Genomic DNA, 24,637 nt, shown 5'->3' on the forward strand with positions numbered 1-24,637 from the left:
CCAAAATGTCAAACTATTTCTGTAAAGTTTCAGTTTGAGCACAAGCCTGGTTTGACAAATAAGGTTATTTTAAAACTTTATAAAACAAATTACAAAATCCATGAACCAGTACACATAAGATAAAAAAGACCAAATGTCAAATTCCATACATTTCTCTTTATTATTATTGTTATCATAGATATTATTCAAAATTATGTTCTTAATAAGATAAAAGAAAGCAAATGCACAACACGTGGACGTCATTCAGCGTCTCTTTGTTTATATATAAAAACAGATATGAACATGGAGAATGATTAGAGGCACACGGTCAGAGAAATTAAAGTGCAGCAATCAGCAAATGTTCTGCATCATGTACACAGAGGAGGAGGTGGAGCATTTGGAAATGTCTGACTGGATCAGTTACTTTTCTCTCTAGTAAATACTGTCGGTAAAATAAAAAAGGTTTTCTCAGTAGACTTAGAGATTTAGAATCAGCCAGAAGCGCTGACGTACAAAAAACAGAGTTCGTAAAAGCTTCAGTAACACGTCTGTTCATCATCAGTTCGGTTGCTGCCGTTTTCTCTGGCGCCCATGTCGTCGCCTTCAGGTCGCTCTGGAAAGTTACGCCCAAAGAAAGAAGAGCCACCTCGCTTTTCACATCCCAACACTCGAACCTCGGGAAATTCTCTCAGCGTCGCGCGGTCTCAGTTCCAACACCAAAACCATTGTTCATTTTGGAAACGGTTTGAGAAACGTCAAGATGTTTTCCAACAAGATTTGTCAAATGTTAGATGCTGTCAAAAACTAAAAATAAAAATAAACAACTGTCAAACATAAATGACGGCACAAAGAAAAAGTATCAAGATACTCGACCCTCGTGAAAAAAGATCAAAATAAGAGAAAAATGATTCTGCGACTTAAATTAAAAACCTGTTACCAGCTTGTGAAGGAGAAATCTCTTCAGAGCACAAAACTATGTTGAAATATTAAAACCTGCTGATGTCCACATCCACAAAGCAACTCATGGACTTGTGGTTTAGTCCTTTTCAGTGGGAAACCAATTTATCTCGTTTGTGCTCAGAACAAACAGTTTCAGGTTTGGAAGTTAGAATCTTTCAGATTTCGCTCCTTTGCACTAAACCACCTCTGTAAAATCAGAGTGGACTGGCTGTTTCTGTAGCTCTACAAAAATCCAGCAGAGTGAGACCCCCTGTCTCTAGAGGATCTCTAGCTTCAGGGGCCACAGTCTCCAGCTAAACTCTCCTTCATATCAGATCAATAATTTAAACTGATCATCTTAACGTCTGTGAACCAGGACCTTCAGTGTTCGGATCAAGTGGCTTCTGAAGAAAATACGTTTTGTCAGATTTAGTATCTAAAGCTGTTACATCAGCGTGACAGGTACATATTTAATCAACATTTAGGTCAATATCAGTATCAGATCAGACTCAGTATCAGCAGATAATCAATATCACGGCACTCGGATCGGGAACTGGACACCTGGTGCACGAGCTATCATCAAGGTATCATCAGGACAAGCGACGACGCTTGAGAGAAACTTTCCAGTGAGACCTGAACGCAGCAGCGACATAGAGACCAGAGAGACAGAGCTGAACGAAGGAGGATGAGGACAGTCCCGTACCAGAACAGAGGATTCTGGGACGTTCAGTAACAACTCCGCAGGGCTTCAGACTGACTGTAGAAAAATATACGGTAGGTCCATCTGTCTTTGTTTGACATCTTCAGCGACAAAGAGAAAAACCAAACGTGAAACGAGATTACAGTCTCGGTTCGGTTCAAAAAGAGGAAGCTGGAGGAGCTCAAGACTGAAAAAAGAAAACAAGATGTTTTAGAGATGAAGACAGAAATCTGGAGAGATGATAAAGTCTCTGAGCAAATCTTGCTGCTGCATTAAAGGACAAATCGGCCGTGGTTGGAACATGATTGTGCTTCGTGAAGCTACACACCTTCATCTACCTCATCACCGGGACGCTCAGGTGTTTCTGTAGCTGTGACGACATTGACGCCGCGTTCCCGTTATGTTGCCGGAAAACAAACAAATACCAGGATGTCGCCTGAACGCGGGGAGAAATCCTGAGCTGGAGACCGGAAAGTTTTGGTTTCTTTTCGTCTGTAACAGCCACCAGGTGGCAGGCATGAGCCGGCTCCCCCGGTCAGAAGCTTGTATTCCCACACGTAAGATATCACTTGAATGCAGCATCTATCCCATTTACAGTACTTTGGACCAAGTGACAAGTGTGAGGATCGATCCAGATCTGTACCGTGCAGTGCTCAAGTAACAGAATATCAGTAATGGATTCAGGTGACATCCAGACCAGTGACTGACTCTGACCAGAGGTTCACAACAACACCTGTCCAGCTTCAGGACTGAGAGTTGAGTTTTCAAAGTTAATCGACACCCGCAGGAAAACTATCCTGACTCAGCACGTGAGCCTTCCAGTCTGTAAGGTGGGTAAATGTGATGGAGAGTTTGCATGTTCTAGCTGACTGGCTGCAAATCTCATGTACCGTCCATCCCTGCACATCAGTGCATTTCTCTTTTGGAATGTGGCGGTTTGACCTCTTACAAACTCGGTAGAGAAAGGCAAAGTACAAAAAAGAAAAAGTGAAAGAAAAACAAAAAGCATGGCACCATTTGGTTGTTAAGACCTGCCGAATCTGAAAGTGAGACTCTTCCCTGGCTGTGGTTTAAAAATCAAACTGCATTCACCGCACAGATCAAGATCAGACCCTCAGGCCTGGACTGGAAACACACGTTCAATCTAAATCAGTAACTCGGAGCGCTTTAAGATCAAACTGCCTGAAAATACCCGACAGGCTAAACACGAGAAGCAGGGAAATGACACTGAAAGTGACCTATTGAAATGAATCACGCGTATGGAGTCTGGGAGATGTCACGGAGAGAAGGGGGAAAAAAGTTGTCCACCAACCGTGGATCACTTCATCTACATCTTGGATGCGGTTCGATTGTGATCTTGGACTGAGACATGTGGAAATACTTCAGGACCCGGCTGCTGAAAACAAAGCTGCGCTTTCTTTGCGAACCGTTAAACACACTTTGCAAGATAACGGATTGTTCCACCTCAAAAGAAAACTCAGACTCTGCTGCAGATTTCGTCCGCTTGATAAAAATCCAGCTTCAGGGCTCTGGAGAAACCGCGGCCTGACGTGCACCGCACCGAAGGTCTTTACTGTCCTCCACGAGGGGAAAGAAAGCAAAATATATAAGATGACGTTACATCAGGAGCTCAAAGAACTAGATCGGGAGCCACGGTTCCAAGGTCGAGCGGCCGAATGACTTCACAGAGAGCAGGAATTTTCTCACTGAGAGCCTGAGTTACTAAATCAAGAGGCACAAAAGACTCGAACTGGATTCCTGGTTTTCCCTTCCTGACGTCTCCAAGGCTCCATACGAGTGCAACTAAAAGCACTTCAAACTGTTTCAATTACTTCCTAAATATATCTTTATTTCTCCTCGCCACGGAAACACCCAGCAGGGGAGGACGGTGATGTCACGGTCGGTCGGAGCTGGCACATGCTCAGTGTGACTGTCGTGTGACTGTTGCCATGGTTACGGTTATCCAGTAGTCTTGGTATTCGCAGCCAAGAAATCCAGCGCGTAAGCTGACGGTTTGCGGAGAATGGTGGAGGTGACAGTTAGACGACAGCGCCAACACAATCAAACACACCTGCTCCCTGGGCCCACACTGCCCCCCGCCGGGGACAACTTCCTCTTTCGTGAGTCGTTTGTCCTCTGATCCATGGCGGCTCTGACCTCACCGTCCTCGCCACGTTCCTCCGTCCTGGTGAAGAGTTTCAGTTTGAAAACAACAGTCTGTAGTTTGGAGACACCTGGTCTCAGCTGTGCAGTGAATTCAACGCACCTCCGCCTCACCAGTGATCCTGTACAGCGAGGAGCATTTGATCTCCTGAACTCTGCAAACCTGACGGGTGGAGTTAGGTAGAGCAGATACCAACTGACTGCAGAGTGTTTAGGTGGCAACCAGACTGACGGCTTTGAGAAACGAGTGTAGAGTGACTTCAGAAACCGCTCTGTACTATAGTAAACACGGGCTGGTGCTCAGTGCAGATTACTACAGAGTATTAGAACAAAAAAAAAAAAAGATATGTCTTCACACAGGTATGGCCCCGTCACACAGGGTGACTAGTTCACGGACCTTCTCCTTAAGCGGACAGTAGCGGCGACGCCCTGGCGTTTGAGTGGTTACGATGTCTAGAGCTGCAACTAACGACTGTTTGAGAGGCGGGGTACACCCTGGACAGGTCGCCAGCCTATCACAGGGCCGACACGCAGATACAAGCGACCTGCCACGCTCACATTCACACGTACGGGCACTTTAGAGTCGCCAGTTAACCCGCTCGTCTTCGGACCGTGGAAGGAAGCTGGAGTACCCGGCACGGGGAGAACCCTCTTGCTGTGAGGCGACGAGGCACAGCACTGCACCGCCGCGCTGCCCCGTTTAGTTCATATCATATATACACAGGGAAAAATTACTTCAAAAAAGTGAAAACACGCGGCGGGAAAAACAAGTGAAAGTTCGCTTGGGCCTCAGTGACGCAAGGTACTGAACAGCGGCAACAAAATTTACTCAGCAACGTTCCATCAAATCTGAAAACGAAATTACGGTGGGAAAATACAAACAGCCGATTGTAGTCGACTGTTTAGAAACAGAAAACACATTTTCTCAGTCAGCGATGAGCGATGTGGTCCCACACTTTGGTTGTTTCAAGATTCACAACAATGTTTTCAGAGGTTTAAAGTTTATCTGCTCTCACATCCTCTGACCAGACGGCGTTCTGGTTTTTTCGTTTTCAGTCTCATGCTGACAGACCCACCGATGGTTCAGAGCCCTTTGGTTACACCTACACAAGCACAATCGGGCAAGGTGCTAAAATGGCTTTAGGTCGATAAGCGATAACGTGAATGCTGATCCAATTAGAATAAAGGCTTTCTTATATTAATAGTGTAAATGTTGACAATGGCATGAAAATCAACGGAAGATTTAGATTACGGCAACAACAGCTGCAACAGAGAAGGCAGCAGAGACACCTGTAAGAGGACGACCATGAAAGGCTGTTCTACGGTTCCGGGTCTGAGAATATTAACCAGAACCAGGAGGACAAGTTAAAAGAGCGGCAACACCACCGGTCCTTTAACATTCTAAACTAGATTTTGAGACTGAGTCTACATTTTAAACCAACCTGAATCTACATTTTTACCAAAATGAAATTCGTGCTGCTAAATGAAAAATGAGTCCTGTGAATTGATGTCAAAGGGAATAAATGTCATCTGTCCTGTAAAGGATTAAAATAAAAATCAGCTCGTCAGTGTGATTGCCGCCTAACGTTACCAGACTCTTTTATCTGAAAAGTCTGGATCTGAGGGTATAAAAAAAATTAAAAAATAAAAGCTGAAATCGGTTTATTTTGAAAGGGGTGGAACTTGCAGAGCAGAGGTGGGGCCTCAGCGCTGTGACTGGCCGGACCAGCTGTCAGTCACATGCTGCTGTCCTGTAGGAGCGGCTCGATATCCTCTGTGTCGCTGGTGGGCGAGGCCAGAGAGCTGGCGTTCTGAGCGTGTGCTGTGGTGGTGCCGCTGGTCTTGCGGGTGGAGCAGGTCTTGATGTCGGCCAGTCGGTGGTGCTCGGGGATGAAGACGGCGACGAAAAGAGCGAACAAGACGGCGCACGCTCCGAACAGGAAGGGAGGACCGGGGATGACTGACTTCTACGTAGACAGAGACAGATTATGCATTAGGTAAACAATATAAACACAGGTACTTTGAAAACTGAACCAAAAAAGAAAAATACAAAAAAAGAAGCCCCAACTAAAAACGGTGAGGAACCCAAAATACTTCGGTGTCCTGATTATCCAGTGAACGGTGTGTCGTCATTTTTCTGACACTTGTATACGTCCTGTAGCTTTCATGCTTTCGAGTGTGGGTACTGGGACAGACCCATTACTTCTGCTCGATTTTAGCCATTTAAGACATTGTGTACGCTCACTCTGACTTGTTCCGTCTTTTATCTAGTTGACGACTAAACGACTCGCCTTATAACAGAGAGCGGAAAATTAGAGAAAAAAAAAAAAAAAGTCTTTATAAAATAACCCTGTGAAATAACCAAACCTGACCGGAGCCTAAAGCTTTAACACAACTAAACACCCTGAGGGTGATATTCTGGTCGGGACTCGTCAGGTTCGGGTTCGGCAGCAGAACTTTAGCGTCTGTGCGTGTGTGTTTGCACGCGTGTACCTCTGTGTTCTGTGTGGGTCTTCCTGCCACCGGCTCCATGTCGTTCAGCTCCACGTTGAAGAGGAAGAAGATGAAGCCGTAGAGAGCTGGACCCAAACCGTTACAGAGACCTCTGATACCTGTGATCATCCCCTGAGCCACACCTGAGTACACAGACAGACGGCAGGTTATGAGTGGTTCCGTTGTCCCTTCCATTTCATTTCCCCTTCTTCCTTCAGACGGACGGGCAGACGGATCGACAGGTGCACTCACCTTGCTGGTCAGCCGAGGCGCTGTGTGACACCAGAGCAGAGACTGCTGGGAAGGTGATGGAGGACATAGCTGCTACTGTTCCTGCTGCCCACATCATCCTGAAAAAGATAAAAGACAATGCCACTAACAATAACCTGGATACTAACGTAACAGATGGTCAATATTTTATATATATTATTGTCTATGACTGAACATAACGTTGAGGTCACCTGAGAGACAGGCGGCTTATTTATTGTTATGATTTTATATGAGAGAAAACAGAAAACACAATATCTATACTGTGAGAAATGGCCTCAAAAATATTCACACCCACTGAAAAACTGAAATTAGTGACTCACCATGGCTCGGAGCCGAAGCCGTACCAGGCCAGCTGGAAGAGCTGAAAACCCAGACCGAGAAGGACTGTGTTCTTATTACCAATGGTGCTCATTAACACACTGAGGAGGAGAGTCTGACAGAGACACACATACAGACACGATGAGAGATTATGGTACATAATGTATGAGGAAGCAAAGATGACCAAAATACACAAGCCACAAATTCAGCAGCACAAATCTTGACATTATTTCATCTTATTCTAAGTGTTGGACATTTCCTTAATGTCTGAAAATATAAAAAGGTTTTCCCGTGTTTTCCCTGGCCTCGTCTATATAGGCATTTAAACAACAGCTGCATCATCTGCAAATGTTCTGTCAGACCTTAAAAAAAAAAAAAATGAAGATTCTCCAGATTCTTCTTTTTTTTTTTGAAAACAGACAAGGAAAAAAAAAAAGCGGATTCTCTAACAGGTGGTTCTTAACTGTTTCAGGAGCGTGACCCCGTTTTGCAGATGAAAGCATATCAACTGCATGATTTTTATTTCATATGAACTTATTTTAAGACCTGGCTGCGGTTAAGGACCGCGGCTCTAACAAATCCTCCCAGATGGCGCCAGCTGGTTGGTTCCGTACCTGAGCGACTATGGAGAGGATTCCCACCATGGCAATGAAGGCGGCGATGGCTGCAGGAGAGAACTCGATCACCTGAAACAGACACACAGACGAGGACTGTGAGACGAAATAAGCCGCTGGCGATGACAAACTCTCACACGGAACAAAACAGCTCATTACAACTCAGACAAACTGAATTAGAATGAATCAACACCAATATGTCATTCCACATTACCTCCCCGTGAAGGAAACATGCTGAACATTTATATTATGTTTTATTGAGAGGAAATGATTCAATGACGCTTGTTTTCATAACTCTAACATCATTTTCATACATCAAATCAGCAATAACTGATGTCGAGTATTGAACACAGCATATCACCACCTTTTAAGTTGATGTGTTGAACTAGTATTTCCACATCCAGCAGTTAGAGGCACCGTGTGGGAAATGGTATGTAAAGTGCCACGACAAATACTAAAATGTAAGATCACAGAGTCATTTGCTTTTTTATCTCTAGTTTGTCTGAAGAAGGGTGATGCAAGGCAACGGATGTTAAACGGAATACTGTTAGTAGCAAAAAAAAGAAAATAAAAAACCCTATTACAAGGAAGCGGGGGAGGTCGCGCCACAGACAAAGAACCAATGATTAATAATGGTTGCAGAAATTTTCTTAATTGAAAACTGGCTCATATCTTGAGAGTAAAAGAAGCACATCTGGAGGAAGAAAATGCAAAACAACGGTAACATCAGAACCGGGTCAGAGCTGCACATAGATCCATCATCGGGACTGTATAAATGAATGTTCTGTGATTTTTATTATCACCCCAGTTTTAGCTCTTACTCTTCAGTGACTTGCCATTCCTTCCAGAGCACAGATCAAAATTCTGTTAATCACTGAGACTGTGCAAAATGGATTAGCTTCATCCTGTATCTCAGATCTGTGAATCCTATTACTGTCCTATTGCTACACACTCCTCAGTTTTGAGCTACAACCTTCTCTATTTAGCTGCGTGATGAGATTACAGCAGCTGGATGGTGGATAGCAGCAGCATGTGGTGTACAGTCTGAAAACAGGTTGTTGATGTTAGGATACTTTGGCCATTGGGTTAGATTTAAGTCTGATTTGGGTTAAGAGCTATGGAGAGCACGTGTGTGTCTGTGTGTTACCTGTCTCAGGTAGAGGAAGAAGCTGGAGTACTGGCCGGCTTCAGGCAGGTAGGACAGGAACACTGTGACACATATCAGCAGCACTGTGCTGTCTTTCCCCACACGACGCAGAGACTGAACACACAACACAACACCATCAACTGTCAGTCGATCGATAGACACGTTTAATAAAGGACCTGCTGAGTCCACTGCTGCCCTGATGGGAAGTCAGCCTGTCGTCCTGGCAGTGTTGGGCCTTCCATTCACCAACTTTTTTACTATGTTACAAACACGTCTATTAATTTCTTTTCCTCACTTCTCTTCTAGCTCCATCTGTAGCTGTTTTTAGCACAGCTTTGAGAATTATCTGCTTGTGCTGGAGTCTTTCAAATTTTTTTTTGTTTCCTTTCCTTTTTTGAGAACACAAAGCTAATCCTTAACTATTTATACCAGTGTAATTATAAAGAAAGAGGCTAAGCATGAAGTCATTTCTCCTATCCTCTCCCACTGGCATTCAGTGGCAGGAACCGAGCCCACACAGAGTTTCCGCACACTTTTTGAAATCAAATTGAATGCTTTTTAAAAGACCTCGCCGAAGACAATGTGATACTTTCTCCATAAGGACTGAAAGCATGCTAGGGCTGGGCCATATCAAGATATTAATATGGATATTTTTTGAATGCTGACATGTGTGTCCATATAACAGGTGTAAATCACATATAAAATAATCCAAGTCTGATAATCAAAATGTTTAATCTAATATAACTGTGCTCCACTGACAGGTATCCCTCGAAACAAAGCTCAGTTAGCTGCTAGTGTTCATCTCGGCAGGTCCGGACATATTTGCACTAACCTTCCGTCCATTTTAACAGCTCATTAAACCTGTAGGGAAACACGTTAAAGCAGTCACCAGTTAAAAAAGCCATACAATCTCTGAGGAGAGGAGCAGACTTTACTTCTTACCTAAAGACGCTTGGGGGTTGTCTTTAGCTTCAAAATTTAAGACATTTCACATTTAAAAATAAGACATTTTAAGACATCTAATGGCCTTTAAATTTAAAGATCCAATTTGAGACTTTTTAAGACTTTTTAAAGGATCTGCAAATACCCTGTCCATATCTTCTACCTCAACCTGTCACACCCTTTGTGTTTCTGCACTACAAAAGGAAAGAGTCTGTTTTCAAGGTCAAATTACCTGTCAGAGGATTCAGGTCTTGTTTTACAGAAATATTTTAAATGCAGGAGTTATTCACTGAGACCTCTGGAGGGTTTACAGCTGAAAAACTGCAGAAAATCAGAGCTACTGCATGAGAAGTGTCCTCCACCTCTGTTGTAGCTCAAACTGACGTAAAATTTTTTGGTAACACTATTCTTTAAGTCCCCTTATTAATATTTATAAACATGTAGTAAATGGTTTAGAACAGAATATAATGTAGTTCTAATAAGATAAGGACATATCAAGTGTTTAGTAACTTTCAGTATTTGTTTTACATATTTTACATTATTACAGCTGTGTAGTTACAGCTTATCTGTTTATCCGGCAGCCAGGAGGAGTTAGAGTTAACAAAGACATTAATAAACACAGATCTGATCACAGCTGCATCAGAGTCTGTGAGAAACCGGTTGTTACGTCTTTATAGATCGGTTATATATGCTAAATAAACTTAAAGTGTTAACCTTTGCAAAACAAATTTGGTACTGAGCTGGCAAATTTAAAATATGCAGCATCGGTAGGCTGATGATGGCCACATTCTTTTGTTTTTCCTCTCGGGCTTCTTTGACTTACTGTGTGACAGAAAGCCTGTTAAAAACAAACTACACGTGACCTCTGACCTCTGACCCCGTGCTGTTACACTGTGGTGTCTTAGTCTCCCCGAACTCACAGCGAAGGGGTCGGCCTGCTCCCAGGAGATGGGGAAGCCCCACGACGTCAGCCTCATCTTGTCCGGCAGCGACTCGGGGACGACGAAGAACACGAAGGCGATGTCGGCCACGGCGATCACCGTGGCAACCAGGACCACCAGGCTGTCTCCATACTGGTCTGACAGGTAGGCCCCAATGGCCGGGCTCGTCACCAAACTGGCAGCGAAGGTCGCCGAGACCTGATGAGACACAAAAACACACAGAGTGAGAGGAGGTGAATGCGTGGGACCAGAACAGACTCAAAACCTGCAGTTTTCATTTTCAACATGCATCATTTCCCCAGAATGATGCATGTTGACAGATGGATGATGTGGTATTAAATCTTTAAAGATCTTTTACTCCACAGACTTATAATTACACTCCTATAATCCTACGTTAGTCCTACACTGTTGGACTTGCGACAGACAGTCGGTTAGTTTGACAAGATGTTAAGTGGTGATACTGTAGACAAAAGTGAATATAACCTGCTACAGAGGGTTGTGCTGAGTGTGTGAGCGCAGATAAAGAGGGCTGCGGTCATGTTGAGCCTTCCGGATGTCCATGAAGCACCAGGAACTGAGTGGATGACCACCTAGAGACCCTGCAGACCGACGGCACTCTTACACTCATGCGGGAATTCATTTAATACCTTTATTTGTTAATCCGAGTCAAGAGACATAACTGAAGAAGTTTCTGATACCACAGGGCTTGCTCAGAGTAGTAGAACCATTTATGTCGTCACGGTGTTTGGACAAATGATTGGGCCGTAGCATTCAAATTAAACTGCCCAGCAAGCCAGCGGATCCAGCCATGTTTTATTTGGTCTAAGCAGGTACAGATGTAAGGCTGCCGAGTAACTGCTCTGAGCAGGCGTTAAAGGCAGCTTAAAGGTAAGTCAGGTCGAGGCTAGAGAATGGTGTCCTCTGTCGGGGGGTCAGTAGATTTATGACAGCCTGATAGCCACTGCAGGGCATAATGGCAGGTACAAACATCTTTTAACATGAATACTGGGCTTCATTAGGAAAGCTCACACAACTTGTGTCACACGTGCGCCGATAACCAGCTACTGATGAAACTGCCATTTTCTAGAACCAGACATGAGCTTGCAACCAAAGCCCTTCCAGCTGTTCACTGCACAGTGTAAGTCCAAGTTAAAACTCAGTTTTGTTCTCTGTATTTTGAGAGTGTTTTGAGGCGTAAACCTGTAAAAGTTGAGTGTGTCTGTGTGTGGGCTTGTTTATATATCCCAGTAGGGACTTTAACCTGATTACACACTAACCCATAGGGACTTGTGTCACCGTGGGGAAAAAAATTAAGGTTCCCGCAGACCTCTTTATGTCAATGAGTGTCCCCATGGGGATAATGGAACAAGACTGTATGTGTGTGTGTCATCAATCACTACGCGTGTCACTGATGAGACACACGTTCTGTGCATATTAAATGCAAATTTACACGAAGCATCAAGCCATGTCATGTCGTCTAACTCATTAAAGACACATTTTACTTCTGCGGATAAAACTTCTGGCAAATGATGAAGATAAAGAGTTGCTTTAGACCCTGAACTCATCTTCAAATCTCACATCAACACAAGTAGCACTGCTATTCTGTATTCTCAAAAATGTGATTCAAACCACTGTTAACTTGGCAGGATGCGGGGTTTCGACCCCAGCTTTTTTAAAGTCGACCGGGTGGTGTGTGTGTGTACACTGTAAATGTAATGTGTTTTTTCAGACTTACCAAAGATACTAACTTAAAAGACTTCAGTTCTCACAAAACTCAACTGCTACAACTTGGAAGAAAACGTGCATAAAGAGAACACATACGCAGTAACTTCAGTCCTCTGAGTGTTGAACTGCACCGTGACCATAGAAAAATGTCTTAAAACATATATTTTTGAACTTTAACCAATAAGCCAATACCCAGGGAGGTACATCAGTTGAACTAATCGACCTGCAACTAAAGCTGACTCTGGCAGGTTTTGGTGTCAGTTAGTCTGAGTCAAAAAGACACAGTCAAGAGTTATTCCTAGAGCCACAGTTTTAAACCAGTATTTAACCATCATACAGCATCATTACACGAGGGGAAACACCAAGCAAACAACCGCAGCGGGGTGACAGGGACGGCTTGTGCACATATATTGAAATGTATTGTATTTCTTCCTCAACTTAAAAAATCTGTTGACAGGATCTCTATTGGTCTTTGAACCGCAACATAAACCACACAGACAGCTCGGGGAGTCCATTTTTTTCTTGAACTTCCTGACCGGCCTGTGACCCTGATCCACCCTAGATCTCTATAATGGCAGGAAACAATGTGAAACAGCTCTGTGAGCACAGAGCAGGACCACCATTATACACACACAATATGCTATTACAGTAAGTACGTGGTCTGCAGTGCTGCTCTATTATGTCGACATAATTCTATAACATTCAGTCAGGTAGCAGAGCCGGCAAGCACATCCACTCCAGCTCGGACTTTTTCTCTTTAAAACCTGGGAAGTTGGCGTTTCTTTGGTCGCACTGCTGAACTGATTGGACAAAGCTGAAGTCACCTCCTGTAGAACTGGCGGACATGCTGAGTGATCTAATCTGCAGTATGAAACTGTAGTTACCAGGCCGTAGGCTGTGCTCCTCTCGTGCTCCTCTGTAATGTCGGCGACGTAGGCGAAGATCACCGAGAAGGTCACGGCGAAGATCCCTGAGACGGAGATCAGAGCAAAATACCACCTGCACACACAGACAGGAAACCCCAGATCAGATTATGCACACAATTACACAGGGAAACGGTTTCATTTAAAGCCAACAGCATTTTCACGATGTCTGGATTCTGTCATTTGACGTATTTCTGGTTCAGAGGGGACATGTGAAGCAACATAATCCTGTCATTGCCCTAAATTCCTCAATTTCCAGGTTCTTGAAAATGAAAAATTCAGCTGCTGGGACACAGGGTCCCAGTATTATGCTGACACTCATGATGACGATAAACCTTGTCACTCAGGCCCAGAATGGCCATCAGGAGCACCAGGAGAAGTCCCGGTGACCCGGCCAGCTGACTGGCTCAGAGTGTCAGACCAGGGTTAAAAATACAAAATGACACGTGTCAATCAACGTGAAAACACCACAGGACAGCTACAGTCAAGTTCAAGTTCAAGTTCAAGTTCCCTTATACTGTCATTTTTGCACATTTGTACAGTATGTCTACATACAGGAAAATGAAATGTCGTTTCTCATGGACCACAGTGCAATATAGGACAGACGTTTGAAGAGAATAAGTGCCACAAACTAAAAGATAAAACTAAACAATATTAACATAACAGGTACAAACACCACACAGTCTTAAGAGAAAGAGAATTCCAGTCTTCTTATGAGTTTCTGTAGCGTCTGAATTTATACTTATGTAAACCGTGGTCCAGAAATTTCTTCTGGTCGTGGAAAACTGGCTTTAGACTGACAAAGCTGGGAGACCCGAAAAACGTTTCATTTGATCAGTTTGAACTGAGGATTTGTGACACGTGATGCACAAACCACGTGTCTGATCTCAGTCTCGAGACAGCTGATATCAGCTGATCTCATTCCGCCGTGGTCCAGTCTGCAGCCCCAGGCAGGACGGCCTCAATCATTTTAAAATGTAGTGAAACATCAGACTTTAGAGCTACTTTACCTATGAGCTAAGAATTACTCGGGAATTATATAGGAATTACATATTTTCTGTCTTTCTGAAACAAACACTGAGAGATGTTTTTTAAAAAGTCGACCTCAACTGTGACCTGAATATCACACACAGTTTCTTTGTAATCCAGGGCCTTTAGAGGGAAACAAACGGATATTCAACACTCCACTTCTGCTCATGTTTCACGGCACATTTCTTAGAAATACATACGGCATCTGACCCGTGGATCTTCCCTGAAGAAAACACATAGACTGTAACAGAGAGCAGGCCTGTTTGAGACCATCAGGAGAGGAGAGTGTGTTCTAATACTCCGGCTCTGGGTGTCTGGTTAAAATGTTTGCGGCCTGATAGGCTGATCCTCCGCTGCTCACATGAACAACATGTGACTGGCTGAACTGGTCAAACAGTGTGAAGCCTGATGAAACAAGAGGCTGCAGCAGACACTCCACAAACCCTAGCACCTCTGAGAGACCGAACCAGGCCTGCAACTAACCATTTTTGTCCTTTATTGATTTGTTGTTTACTGTTTGAAACATCAAAAAACAGTGAACATTTTTAGTCCCAGTTTCCTACAGTCCAAAGTGACGTCTTCAAACGTCTGCTTTTGTCCAACCCACAGTGTCTAACCCAAAGATGTTCAGTTTACTGTGAGATGAAACAGGGAAAAGCTGGAAAATAAGACTTTCTTTTGGTAATTGTCAAAATAGCTGTCCATTCATTTCTTCCGATTGATTAATCATTACTGCTCTGTATCAGACTCGTGATGTTGGCTGCAGCTAAGAGACACTACAGGCTTTACATCCACAGTGCAATTAATATTCAGGAACAAAAATCACAACATTATTCCATTAGAGAGGTTGGCTGCTTCAAGCAGATTCTGAACATTTTACTCAGCAGAGACCATTTCTAATCTAGACATTGAATATAATAGAGCTGAAAACAATTCAATCAATTCATCGATTATCCCATTGACAGAAAATTAGTTGGGACTATTCTGGGAATGGGTTTAGTCATTTATGAAGCTAAAATGCTGTTTTTCTCTGCTTTATACAACCGTAAACTGAATATTATGGGTTTTGGACTATTCTGGGGAAAAACGACATCTGAAGACGTCACCTTGGGGTCCAGGAAACTGATGAGCACTTTTTGCCATTTTCTGAAAATGTATAGATCAAACAACTAACTGACTAATCGAGAAAAAGCATCAGCAGTCTTTACTAAATATGGAATTAGCTCAAATTTTTGAAGACAACTGTAATGTGCACTAGTTCCTACTGTTTCCTTCTGGCAGCTGAATACCACCTCACACCAATTCAGACACTGGCTTAGGACAGGAAAGGCTCAAAACTTCAACATTTCTCCTTGGAGGTAAAGGCTGTGTTTCAACTTCTCACACCCACACACAAACAGATAATTACTGTCTCACCAGGGGCTGATCCTCATGAAGGGGATGGGGGCACAGGTGAAGAAGACCGTCATGAGGAGGAAGGACTTTCTGCCCCAGATGTCTGACAGCGCACCAATCAGAGGAGCCGACAGGAACGACAGGAAGCCCTGCAAAAGGTACACGATCACAGAAAGGCAGTCCCCACGCAATATGCATATGAAACAAAGCGGTCAGGAATGATCCTTTTTCGACAATCAACTAACCGTTTAAGTCATTTTCAAGGCAAAACTGTGAAACGTTTCATGGTTCCAGGTCCTAAGATTTGACAATTTGATTCACCTTGTGAAGATGTTGTGATGGACATTTCTCATTGTTTTCTGAGGTTTTGTAGACCAAACAAGTAACTGAGAAAATAATCGGCAGATTATTCTATCATGAAAATGACTCTGAGTTGTGGGTAGGGCTAAAACTAATGATTATTTTCTTGAATAATTGATTATTTGTCTTTTTCTATAAAATGTCCCTCTCAGTTTCCCAGAGCTCAAGATGACGTTTCCGAGGATGTTCAGTTTACAAAGATATAAAAACAGACAGAAACAGAAACTCCTCACATTTAAAGAGCTGGAACCAGCACGTTCTTGGCATTTCTGCTTGAAAAGTAAATCAAACGATTTTTCAATTATCAGAATCGTCTCTGGTCAAGTTTCTGTCTGTTTTCTATTTGTGGCCCTAGGACATTTTATAGTTTTATTAGATAGTCAACAGCATAGAGACAAGAAGAAATGCGGGTAGAGGGAGGTGAGAAATGGTAGGAAACAAAGAGGAAGGGCCACCAGAGCACTACCATCATGTACAATTCACGTCACATGACTTTATTAGTGGTAATACACCGGTGAAGAGCACCTCTAAAACTTCAGCCTTCGGTCTTGTCAAACTGCTCAGACACTGACGTTATTAAGCAGATCAGGGATCAGCCATGACGAGAGCAAACCGCATTAAATAGAGTTTCTCTATCACTTACGGCCATGCAGCCGCAGACTCGCTATTTATTACAGCCCGACATGTACCGGTATTGATATTTGAGTTATTTGAAAATCAGATAATGATATATGGTCCAATATTAATTTTCTTGAACTGTACAGATTACACTTCATGTGTTGATGCTGTGGCAGAGATCTTACCTTCACTCCCTGAACCAGGCCGTTCATCAGGAAGGTGTGCTGAGGAAACGTCTCATGGAGGACCTGAAACAACATTAAAACAACAGCAGAAGATCATGGCTATGGCTCTTGAAAAATAGAACATGTATACTGCTTTCAACGTTCATAGCACTTTGAATGGATTAACTCACTATTCAGACATCCACGTGTCTGGCTGTCTGTCTTACTTCTTATACTCTGTCACTCACACGAGTTTAATTTTCAGGCACTTCTCTGGATCATGTTAAAGGGTATCTTAATGAGTCAGTTGTGTGAATAATTAACAAAATGTACTGCAGAAACATTACTTAACACGCCTGTTCGACACGTGTAACACACAGTGCGCCTCTTCTGTTCGTATGATGCAGACTGTGATACATCAGCACTCAGGCCTGTGGAGTTTGGCTGCTGAAGGACAAACGGATTAGGGACAGGACAGGACAAACTGTCACCCTGACTGAGGTTCCACGCTGTTCAATTACAGCACTTTTATTAAACTCGTTTCACCCTGGAAACAAACCGAGGGACTTCAGAAGAAAAATTAAAGGAATGCGCCAAACTTTTGGAAAACACGCTTGTTTGCTTTCTTTCTAGAAGTCAGATGTTTCTGGTGGACATCAGTTTCGTCTGTGTCCAGTACAGAGATAGGTCCAAGATTGACTTGTCGATGGCTAATCGCTTATTGATGAATTATTGTTAATAATTAAATTGATTAAAAATACATTACCCGACAATACAGAAGATCAGGACGTGTAGTGTTTCCAGCAGCTGTATTGACGTTAGCGACATTGAATAATGCACAAGTCACTCTATAATGTATATGTTTATTATCCTATACAAGAGCAGTAAAACCAGAATCTGCAGTGAGGGGACTGGGGAACCTGTTCCATGTTTATTTGAGAACGTTACGGGTCATTTACTGTTGAAGGCTACAGGCTTTCTGATAAAGGAAAAATGGCTCAGACTTCAACTGTTGGATATGTCCAACATGTTCAGTCTTATCTAATGTATGTTCTCCACTGAAGCCTGTTTTCTATGTTAAATACTTTGGATTTTGTCTGACTGGGGGTGGAAGCGCCACAGTTTTAAATGAAGTGCTTATTTTGTGTTGTTCAATTTATAATTCAAATAACTTGGAGTTTACTTAATCTGTTCTTTAAATTCCGAATTTACTCTGATTTTGAGGTGAACATTGGTCACGTCAATGGTTAAAAGAATGCTTTTATTATGGAAAAAGAGCACTGTATATCATAAATTGTTAACGATTAACCGACTATTGATTGTTAATGTGGCCGACTATCGGTTAAGGAAACTGCTTAAAATTCGGATCCCTAGTCCAAGACGTGTTTAGCTTAGCTCAGCACGGAGGCCGAAAGCGGGGGATCTCCCAAATCCATCCCGAGGACAGGGCCCTCAAATGCCAACACGAGTCTTAAGCTATGTTTAGACTTCCATTACAACCTGCTGCCAGGGTGAGCGACGACAGTGTGTGAATGCATGTAGGAATGATGACTCCGTTTTTAGTCAGTAGTCGGGCTGCTGACAGGTTCTGACCTGAAGTTAGAGAGCCAGCTTCATGAAACCATGTAAATCTGGCTCTGTGGTTGAGGCCCGGGGTGATCGACCCTCAGACACCCAGCTGACCGGTAACAGATTGAGCCCGGCTGGTGAACTTTTACCGCATGAAACGATGCGTGTTGATGTGGATGTTAGGTGCGTGTTTACTTACGGTCAGCATGGGCGTGGTCAGCAGCCCCCAGGCAAAGAACTCCAAGAAGATCACCACCACCGCATGAGTCACTCTGGCTCGGCCTCGGCCAGGCTGCGGCGACAAGAGAGCCAGAAATATTAACCATTCATCTGTGGGAATTACCTCACTTCCTGTACAATCCGGTAAAACTAACGGCTTCCACTGCTCCACAGCCACATTCGGTCACGATGGATCTGACCTCCGACCTCGCCAATGTTTCTTCTCATTTTCTTGGTGGTGCAGCAACGTGGAAGTTTTCTATTACTGTTCTCATTTTAAGATTCAGAAAAGCACCTAAAAGCAACAGGAAACCAGATCTGCAGTCATGTTTTTCCAAATGCATATACAGCTACATATTTTGTTTACTAATTTACTCATCTGTTGGTTTATTTACATGGACAGTGAACATTAATATGCACTGCTGTAAATGCACCAGAGTTAGCCAAAGGGTTACTTTGTTATCTGTAGTCCCTGGACACTTGTTACACAGTCACACTGAAAACATAATAGTTAAAATAATAATAATAAGTTATTGAGATCATTTATAAGCATTTAGAGCGATAATAGAAAGAGAAAGGCCTATTATACTACACTGTCAGGTAATATTTAAAACATATAACACAGAGGTACATAATTAAAGACATGCAAAGCAATGACATGGGGAATATTAATGTTGAAAGAAATAGTAAAAAGGACATCGCACTGCATTATTTAACACTGATATTTTTATATTTTTGCACTATTATTACATTATTAGAAACTCTGATGAGGTTTGTATCATGTACTGTTGTAAAATCTAAAGCTGCACATTACTGTCCAAGTTTATTCTGGTATTCCTGAACCAAGTCTAAAAAACAGGATGCCGGGGCTGTTTATCTGTTCCTGCTATACGTCAAAGATGTGAACAAAGCCACAACATCAAGAAGTTACACACATAAAAAAACACAACTACATGGCCAGATAGTGTAGGTCTGTGTCTGAGTTCACTCCCTAGTTACTATGTAGTTCTCTACATTTACTGGACACCATTTCATTTTAGTGTAGAAATTCTGAGGGTAAATGTATTTAAGAGAAAATGCCAATAATTATTTGGGTGCCGCTTTTCAAATGTGAATATTTATCTTCTACAACAGTAAGCTGATCACTTTTGGGTTTGGAACTGTTGGCGAGACAAAATAAGACATTAAAAGACTTCACTTAGGACTCTGGGAAATTGTGAACGCCATTTTTAATTATTTCTAGGGCTGAAACATCTGATTATTTAAAGATTGATTAATATACAGATTATTTTCTCAGATAATCAATTAGCCGTTTTGTCTATAAAATGTCAGAAAATAATAGAAATGCCTATCGTGGTTTCCCACAGCCCCAGGTAACATTTTCATGTGCCTTGTTTTTGTCAAAAACCCAAAGATATTCAGTTTATAATGACATACGACAAAGAAGAGCATTAAATCCACACAAACAACGCAACAGTGAACTGAGAGACCAGTTCAGTGTTGGTGAATTTATTCCTAGTTGTTGTTTTGTTGTGTTAAGACACTGATAGGACAAAATAAACCCTGACTTTCATTTTATCTCTCATTTTGCCAAATAATTCACCATGGAGCTGTATGGTGGGTTGGCTTCACAGGTAATAATGATCTGACTGTACCTATTAATCAGTTTCTAATAAAGACGGGCAACAGATGAGCCCGTTAGTAGTGTCAAACAAGTGCTTGTCTCCCTGGCACAGAGAGCTGTAGGCCAAACTCAGTTCAGAAATCTGTCAAATTAATGTGAAGTCAAAATGACACTACTTTTGGACTATTTTAGAGCTGAAGTCACAGATAATTAAACTGGAAGAATATCCCAAGCTTCTAAGTCGTTTATCATGGAAACACACCAATCATTCTTTGGTGTTAGTTCTCAAAATCATTGTTAACTGAATATCTTTGTGTTGTAGTATACTGGTCAGACAAGATACCTGAAGACGTCACCTTGGCCTCTGGGAACTTGATTTACCAGGATTATGATGGAAAACTGACTATGAAAATAACGGACTCTTTGAACGTGAAGCTGAACTAACAACAAATAGTCCAGTGGAAAGTTTTATTTGGACTTTACAACTGGATTAACTGGATCACACTTTGCATGACCTCAGCCGTGGAAATTTTACAAGATGCCGTCAGTGAAAGGCCATACCCCCCATTATTTTCTTAAAAAGCTTATGTAGTAAAGTAGAAGCCACATTCGATTCGCAGAACTGCACTGTTTTAAAGATTAGGTACCTATTTATCACAAGAAAATTACGATTAACAAAGTCAGCTCTATTTTATCGTGCTCTACCATGGAGTGTTTACCTTTGTCAAAAAACAAAGCAGCATTTAACTAACTAACTGTTAATTAACTACATTTCCACTCCACTACATTTATTTAACTGCTTTAGTTTCACGTTACTTAACAAATTAGGATTTCTTGCATATGAATGGCTTATAAAATGTTTTGTTGAAGATTAAACTACCTACAGCTGAAAAGATTAGTCGATTAACAAAAAATTACCGGCAGCTATTTTTATAATTGTGATATTCATTTTACGTGTAAAAATGCCAAACATTTCATGCTACCAACTCCTGAAATATGAGAATTTGCTGCTTCTCCTTTAATGATTTAAATCATTTAAAGTTCAGACTGTGGGTTGGACAAAACAAGAAATGTGAAGGTGTCACTTCGTGCTCTCGGTAACTGTGATGAGAATTCATCAATATACCAAACAATCAATCAATCGACCGATTCACCCATAATGAAAATAATGATTCGGTGCAGTCCTTTACAAAGAATTGGCTCCAACTCCACCAACTACAGCAGTAAAAAGCTGCTTTTCTATGGATGCTGGGGTAATAATAATCTAATGGTATAATACATAATAATGTAACAGTCGCAGCAGACATTTTCCTCCATTGAGGTCCTTTACTACTTTATGTGCATTTTCCCTTGTGACATTTACATACATTTACTTAGATAAGACTTTCACTGCAGGATGTTTTATTTGTAAGTGATTACTTCTGCAGTGAAGTACTAGTTCTTTTACTTTGGAAACTATCTCCAGTTAACATCTGAGTCCTAAATTTCCACCCCCGAACAGAGAGGAGGGACGGCTAATGTTTGGACCCGTGAAACTAACTAACTGCTAATCATCGGCGTTTGCCTACAGTAAACTTGAGCTAACTAGCTGACGACAGAACTAGTTGGATAGTTTAAGTGAACTAACTAAAACGGAAGAGTTACATCACAGTCTAGCTAACCCTCTGAATTAACTACTAGGGTTAATCTAGGGCAAGCGACACCAAACAACTGAACTTAACATCTCGGTTGTTTAATATCCGTTTGTTCATCGCAGTCCGTCAGCTGCCAGCTGTTTCTCTTCATTTTAAACGGACGTTTCCATGCAGACCAGCGTTAGCCGACAGTGCTAACCGAGCCAGCTAGCGCACCACTCACCGAGCTCCGGACCAACATGATGTCGTTGGCCTCGGTCGCTGCTTTCTCCCGGTTCATTTCACATCTTGCGGTAACGATTTTCACATCAAGTCCGTGTTGCCCGGCATCCTCCTGCGGTTTCTTAGTCTCTTCCAGGGTGTCCCGCTGTGTGGATTATAACTACGTTTCTGCTGTGCTATCATGGACTCGGGCTAAAGTCGGCTCGCCACCGGAGCGGTAAACTGTGGCGGGGGCTTGGCTTTCGTTTTTACCTAAATTCCTCTGCTCTGATTGTAATTTAACAGTTTGTCACGTTGGTTTTTATTGCCAGAGTCTCCCGGGTGAGCGGCGTTGTCGCCTCATGTTAATCAATTATCGTTTAAAGGATAAACGCCGCCCTAATGGGTCGTCCCGGGATTCAAATCGAACGAGGTTTTCCCCCTGCCGCGCGGTGTCAGCTGTTCCCAGATCAGTTTTTTTCAGGTTCGAATCTCCATTACAAAGTCAATGGCTAACAGATCTGACTTTGGATCAGCACGTACGTTAACAGTCACTCCTTATCTCTGTATTCGGTAGGAAGCGCGCCGCCTGCTGAGCCGCCGTCGGCACTACAATGCGGTGCAGGTCCGGTTCTAGCTTAACGGCGCACGGTGCCGTTATATTTAACGTCTCGGCCCACAGCAAAGCCCAAACACTGATCGTGTGTAAACGGTTCTGCTGTCATGGCTCCGCCTGTGAGAAAAACAGGTCAACAGAGAGTGTCAGTATTTGGCAGGAAGACCCAGCAACAAACCGCGCTGCCAACATTCTCACGGATCACTATTTAGCAAGAGGGAGAAAGGCGGGACTCGGCGGAGCAAGAATTTTTGGCTTCAGCGCAAACCTGCACGAAACCAGCGTCAAGGCAACCGGCGTAATACATCACACATCCGGCCAGAGCGTTTCAGAATAAAAGCCTGCTTAACAGACGACTCAAACAACTGGAGGGATCTTTTCGAGTTTGAGGAAGACGCCTGGACATCTTTAAAAATCATGTGTGAATATAACAGTTTCTTTATAGGTCTGTGCAACTGTGATTTCGCACTGGCAGAATTTTGGAAGCAACTGAACTTTCATCACCAAAATGAATATCCAGTTTTTCTAGAAGTAAACATAATGTGTTTTATTACATACAAGAGCTGCACCTATAATCTACTATGTTACTCTATATTCTGTAGACACACGTCATCTATTTCCTGTCTTTCCCTCCTCTGTTGCTCTTCCTCAGGTTTCTCCCATTTTTTCCCTCCCATTTTTTTTTTTTTTTTTGCTAACAATTAATCTGCCGCTGATTTTGTTTTCTAAAATTTCAAAAAATAGTGAAAAGGCCAAGTCCAAGACAAGTGGTTTTAAAATGTCAATTGTGTACAAGCAACAAACCAAAGATCATGTTGCATAAGTGCAGTCAATCCGCACAGTTCAGAAGTTTGGACAAGTTTGAAAACTGTCTTAAACAATGAACTCCTTCATGCAGTAGTTGTGGATACATTTTCTGGTAATTGACTAACGGATGACTGACTTACTGTTTGAGATCTACATTAAACACACTGACGCGGTGACGTGACTGAAAGTCAGAAAAGTCTCGTGGCCACGATAGGCAGCAATGACAATGAGTTACAGGAGAAGCACGTAAGACAGACAGACAACACAGTATGTGCCACAAACCAGGATCATAAAGACATACAACCATCGAATAAGAAATACAGTTAAACCATAGAAAATAAATAAGAACAATCTAAAACGATAGCAGTTTCTGCTTCCGTGATTTTAATTCACAAAGTGAGACCAAAATTTGCATTTTAATAAAATCTAATTGCAGAAGGTTCTAGATGATAGTTTAGTGACTTGAAATAATGTGCTGAATAATAATATACTCACTTACTTTGTGGTTAATTTAAATACATTTCATATATGTTTATTTTCTGTCTGAATTCAATACAATCTGGGCAGTGGCGGAAGAAGTGATGTAAAAAAACTCATACTACATATAAAAGTCTTGCATTTAAAATCCTGCTGAAGTGAAAGTACAGAAGTTTTATCAGCTGCATCTAATTAAAGCATCAAAAGTAAAAGTAACCTACTCACTGTGCAGTTACTTGTCTCCTGTGACTGATATCTGGTGGAGCTGCTTTTAGCTACATCATATACAGGTAGAGAGTTTAGTCCACTGGTTCCCAACCTGGGGTTCGGGCCCCTCCAGGGGGTCACCAGGTGAACCTGAGGGGTCGTCAGATGATTCACGGGAGAGGGAAGAAGAAGAAAGACAGTTCTGATCCACTGATCTGGATTCAGTTTCTGGACTTTTCTCTAATGTTTGATGTTTTTGTGAAATATTGGATCTTTTTCCATTCTGGGCCTCAAACAGGTAGTGAAATGAAACCATGTGAGACGTTGAGAGGGGAAATGTCTCTTAGTGGAACCGAAAACAGCTCAGAGACGTCTGAAACGTCACGAGGAGACACAGCCATACTCCGATTTCATAGAAGGTCACAAGCCAGAAGGGCTGGAAATGCTGGTTTAATTTGCAACAAAGGGCTGTGTTTTATAACTGTAGCATTTGTTTTTTTTAATGTAAAATCTTAACTGGAAAAGTAAGTAGTAACTTTTGCTGTCAAATAAATGTAGTGCAG

General features: G+C 42.3%; 1 protein-coding gene across 1 annotated transcript; it reads right to left on the reverse strand.

Annotated features, from left to right (window-relative positions):
• Window positions 1-136: 136 nt before the first annotated feature.
• On the reverse strand, window positions 137-22,742 carry mfsd14bb (major facilitator superfamily domain containing 14Bb). Its single transcript, XM_040154615.1, has 12 exons — window positions 21,990-22,742; window positions 18,489-18,581; window positions 16,742-16,804; window positions 15,600-15,727; window positions 13,116-13,230; window positions 10,486-10,704; window positions 8,624-8,737; window positions 7,477-7,548; window positions 6,865-6,977; window positions 6,527-6,624; window positions 6,275-6,417; window positions 137-5,748 (listed from the first exon to the last, which is right to left on the reverse strand). Exons 1-12 carry the CDS (start codon window positions 22,044-22,046, stop codon window positions 5,518-5,520), a joined length of 1,446 nt encoding a protein of 481 aa, XP_040010549.1. The 5' UTR covers window positions 22,047-22,742; the 3' UTR covers window positions 137-5,517.
• Between the last annotated feature and the right edge of the window lie 1,895 nt (window positions 22,743-24,637).

The sequence above is a fragment of the Xiphias gladius genome, chromosome 19 (genome assembly GCF_016859285.1).
Source record: "Xiphias gladius isolate SHS-SW01 ecotype Sanya breed wild chromosome 19, ASM1685928v1, whole genome shotgun sequence".
Classification (NCBI taxonomy): domain Eukaryota; kingdom Metazoa; phylum Chordata; class Actinopteri; order Istiophoriformes; family Xiphiidae; genus Xiphias; species Xiphias gladius.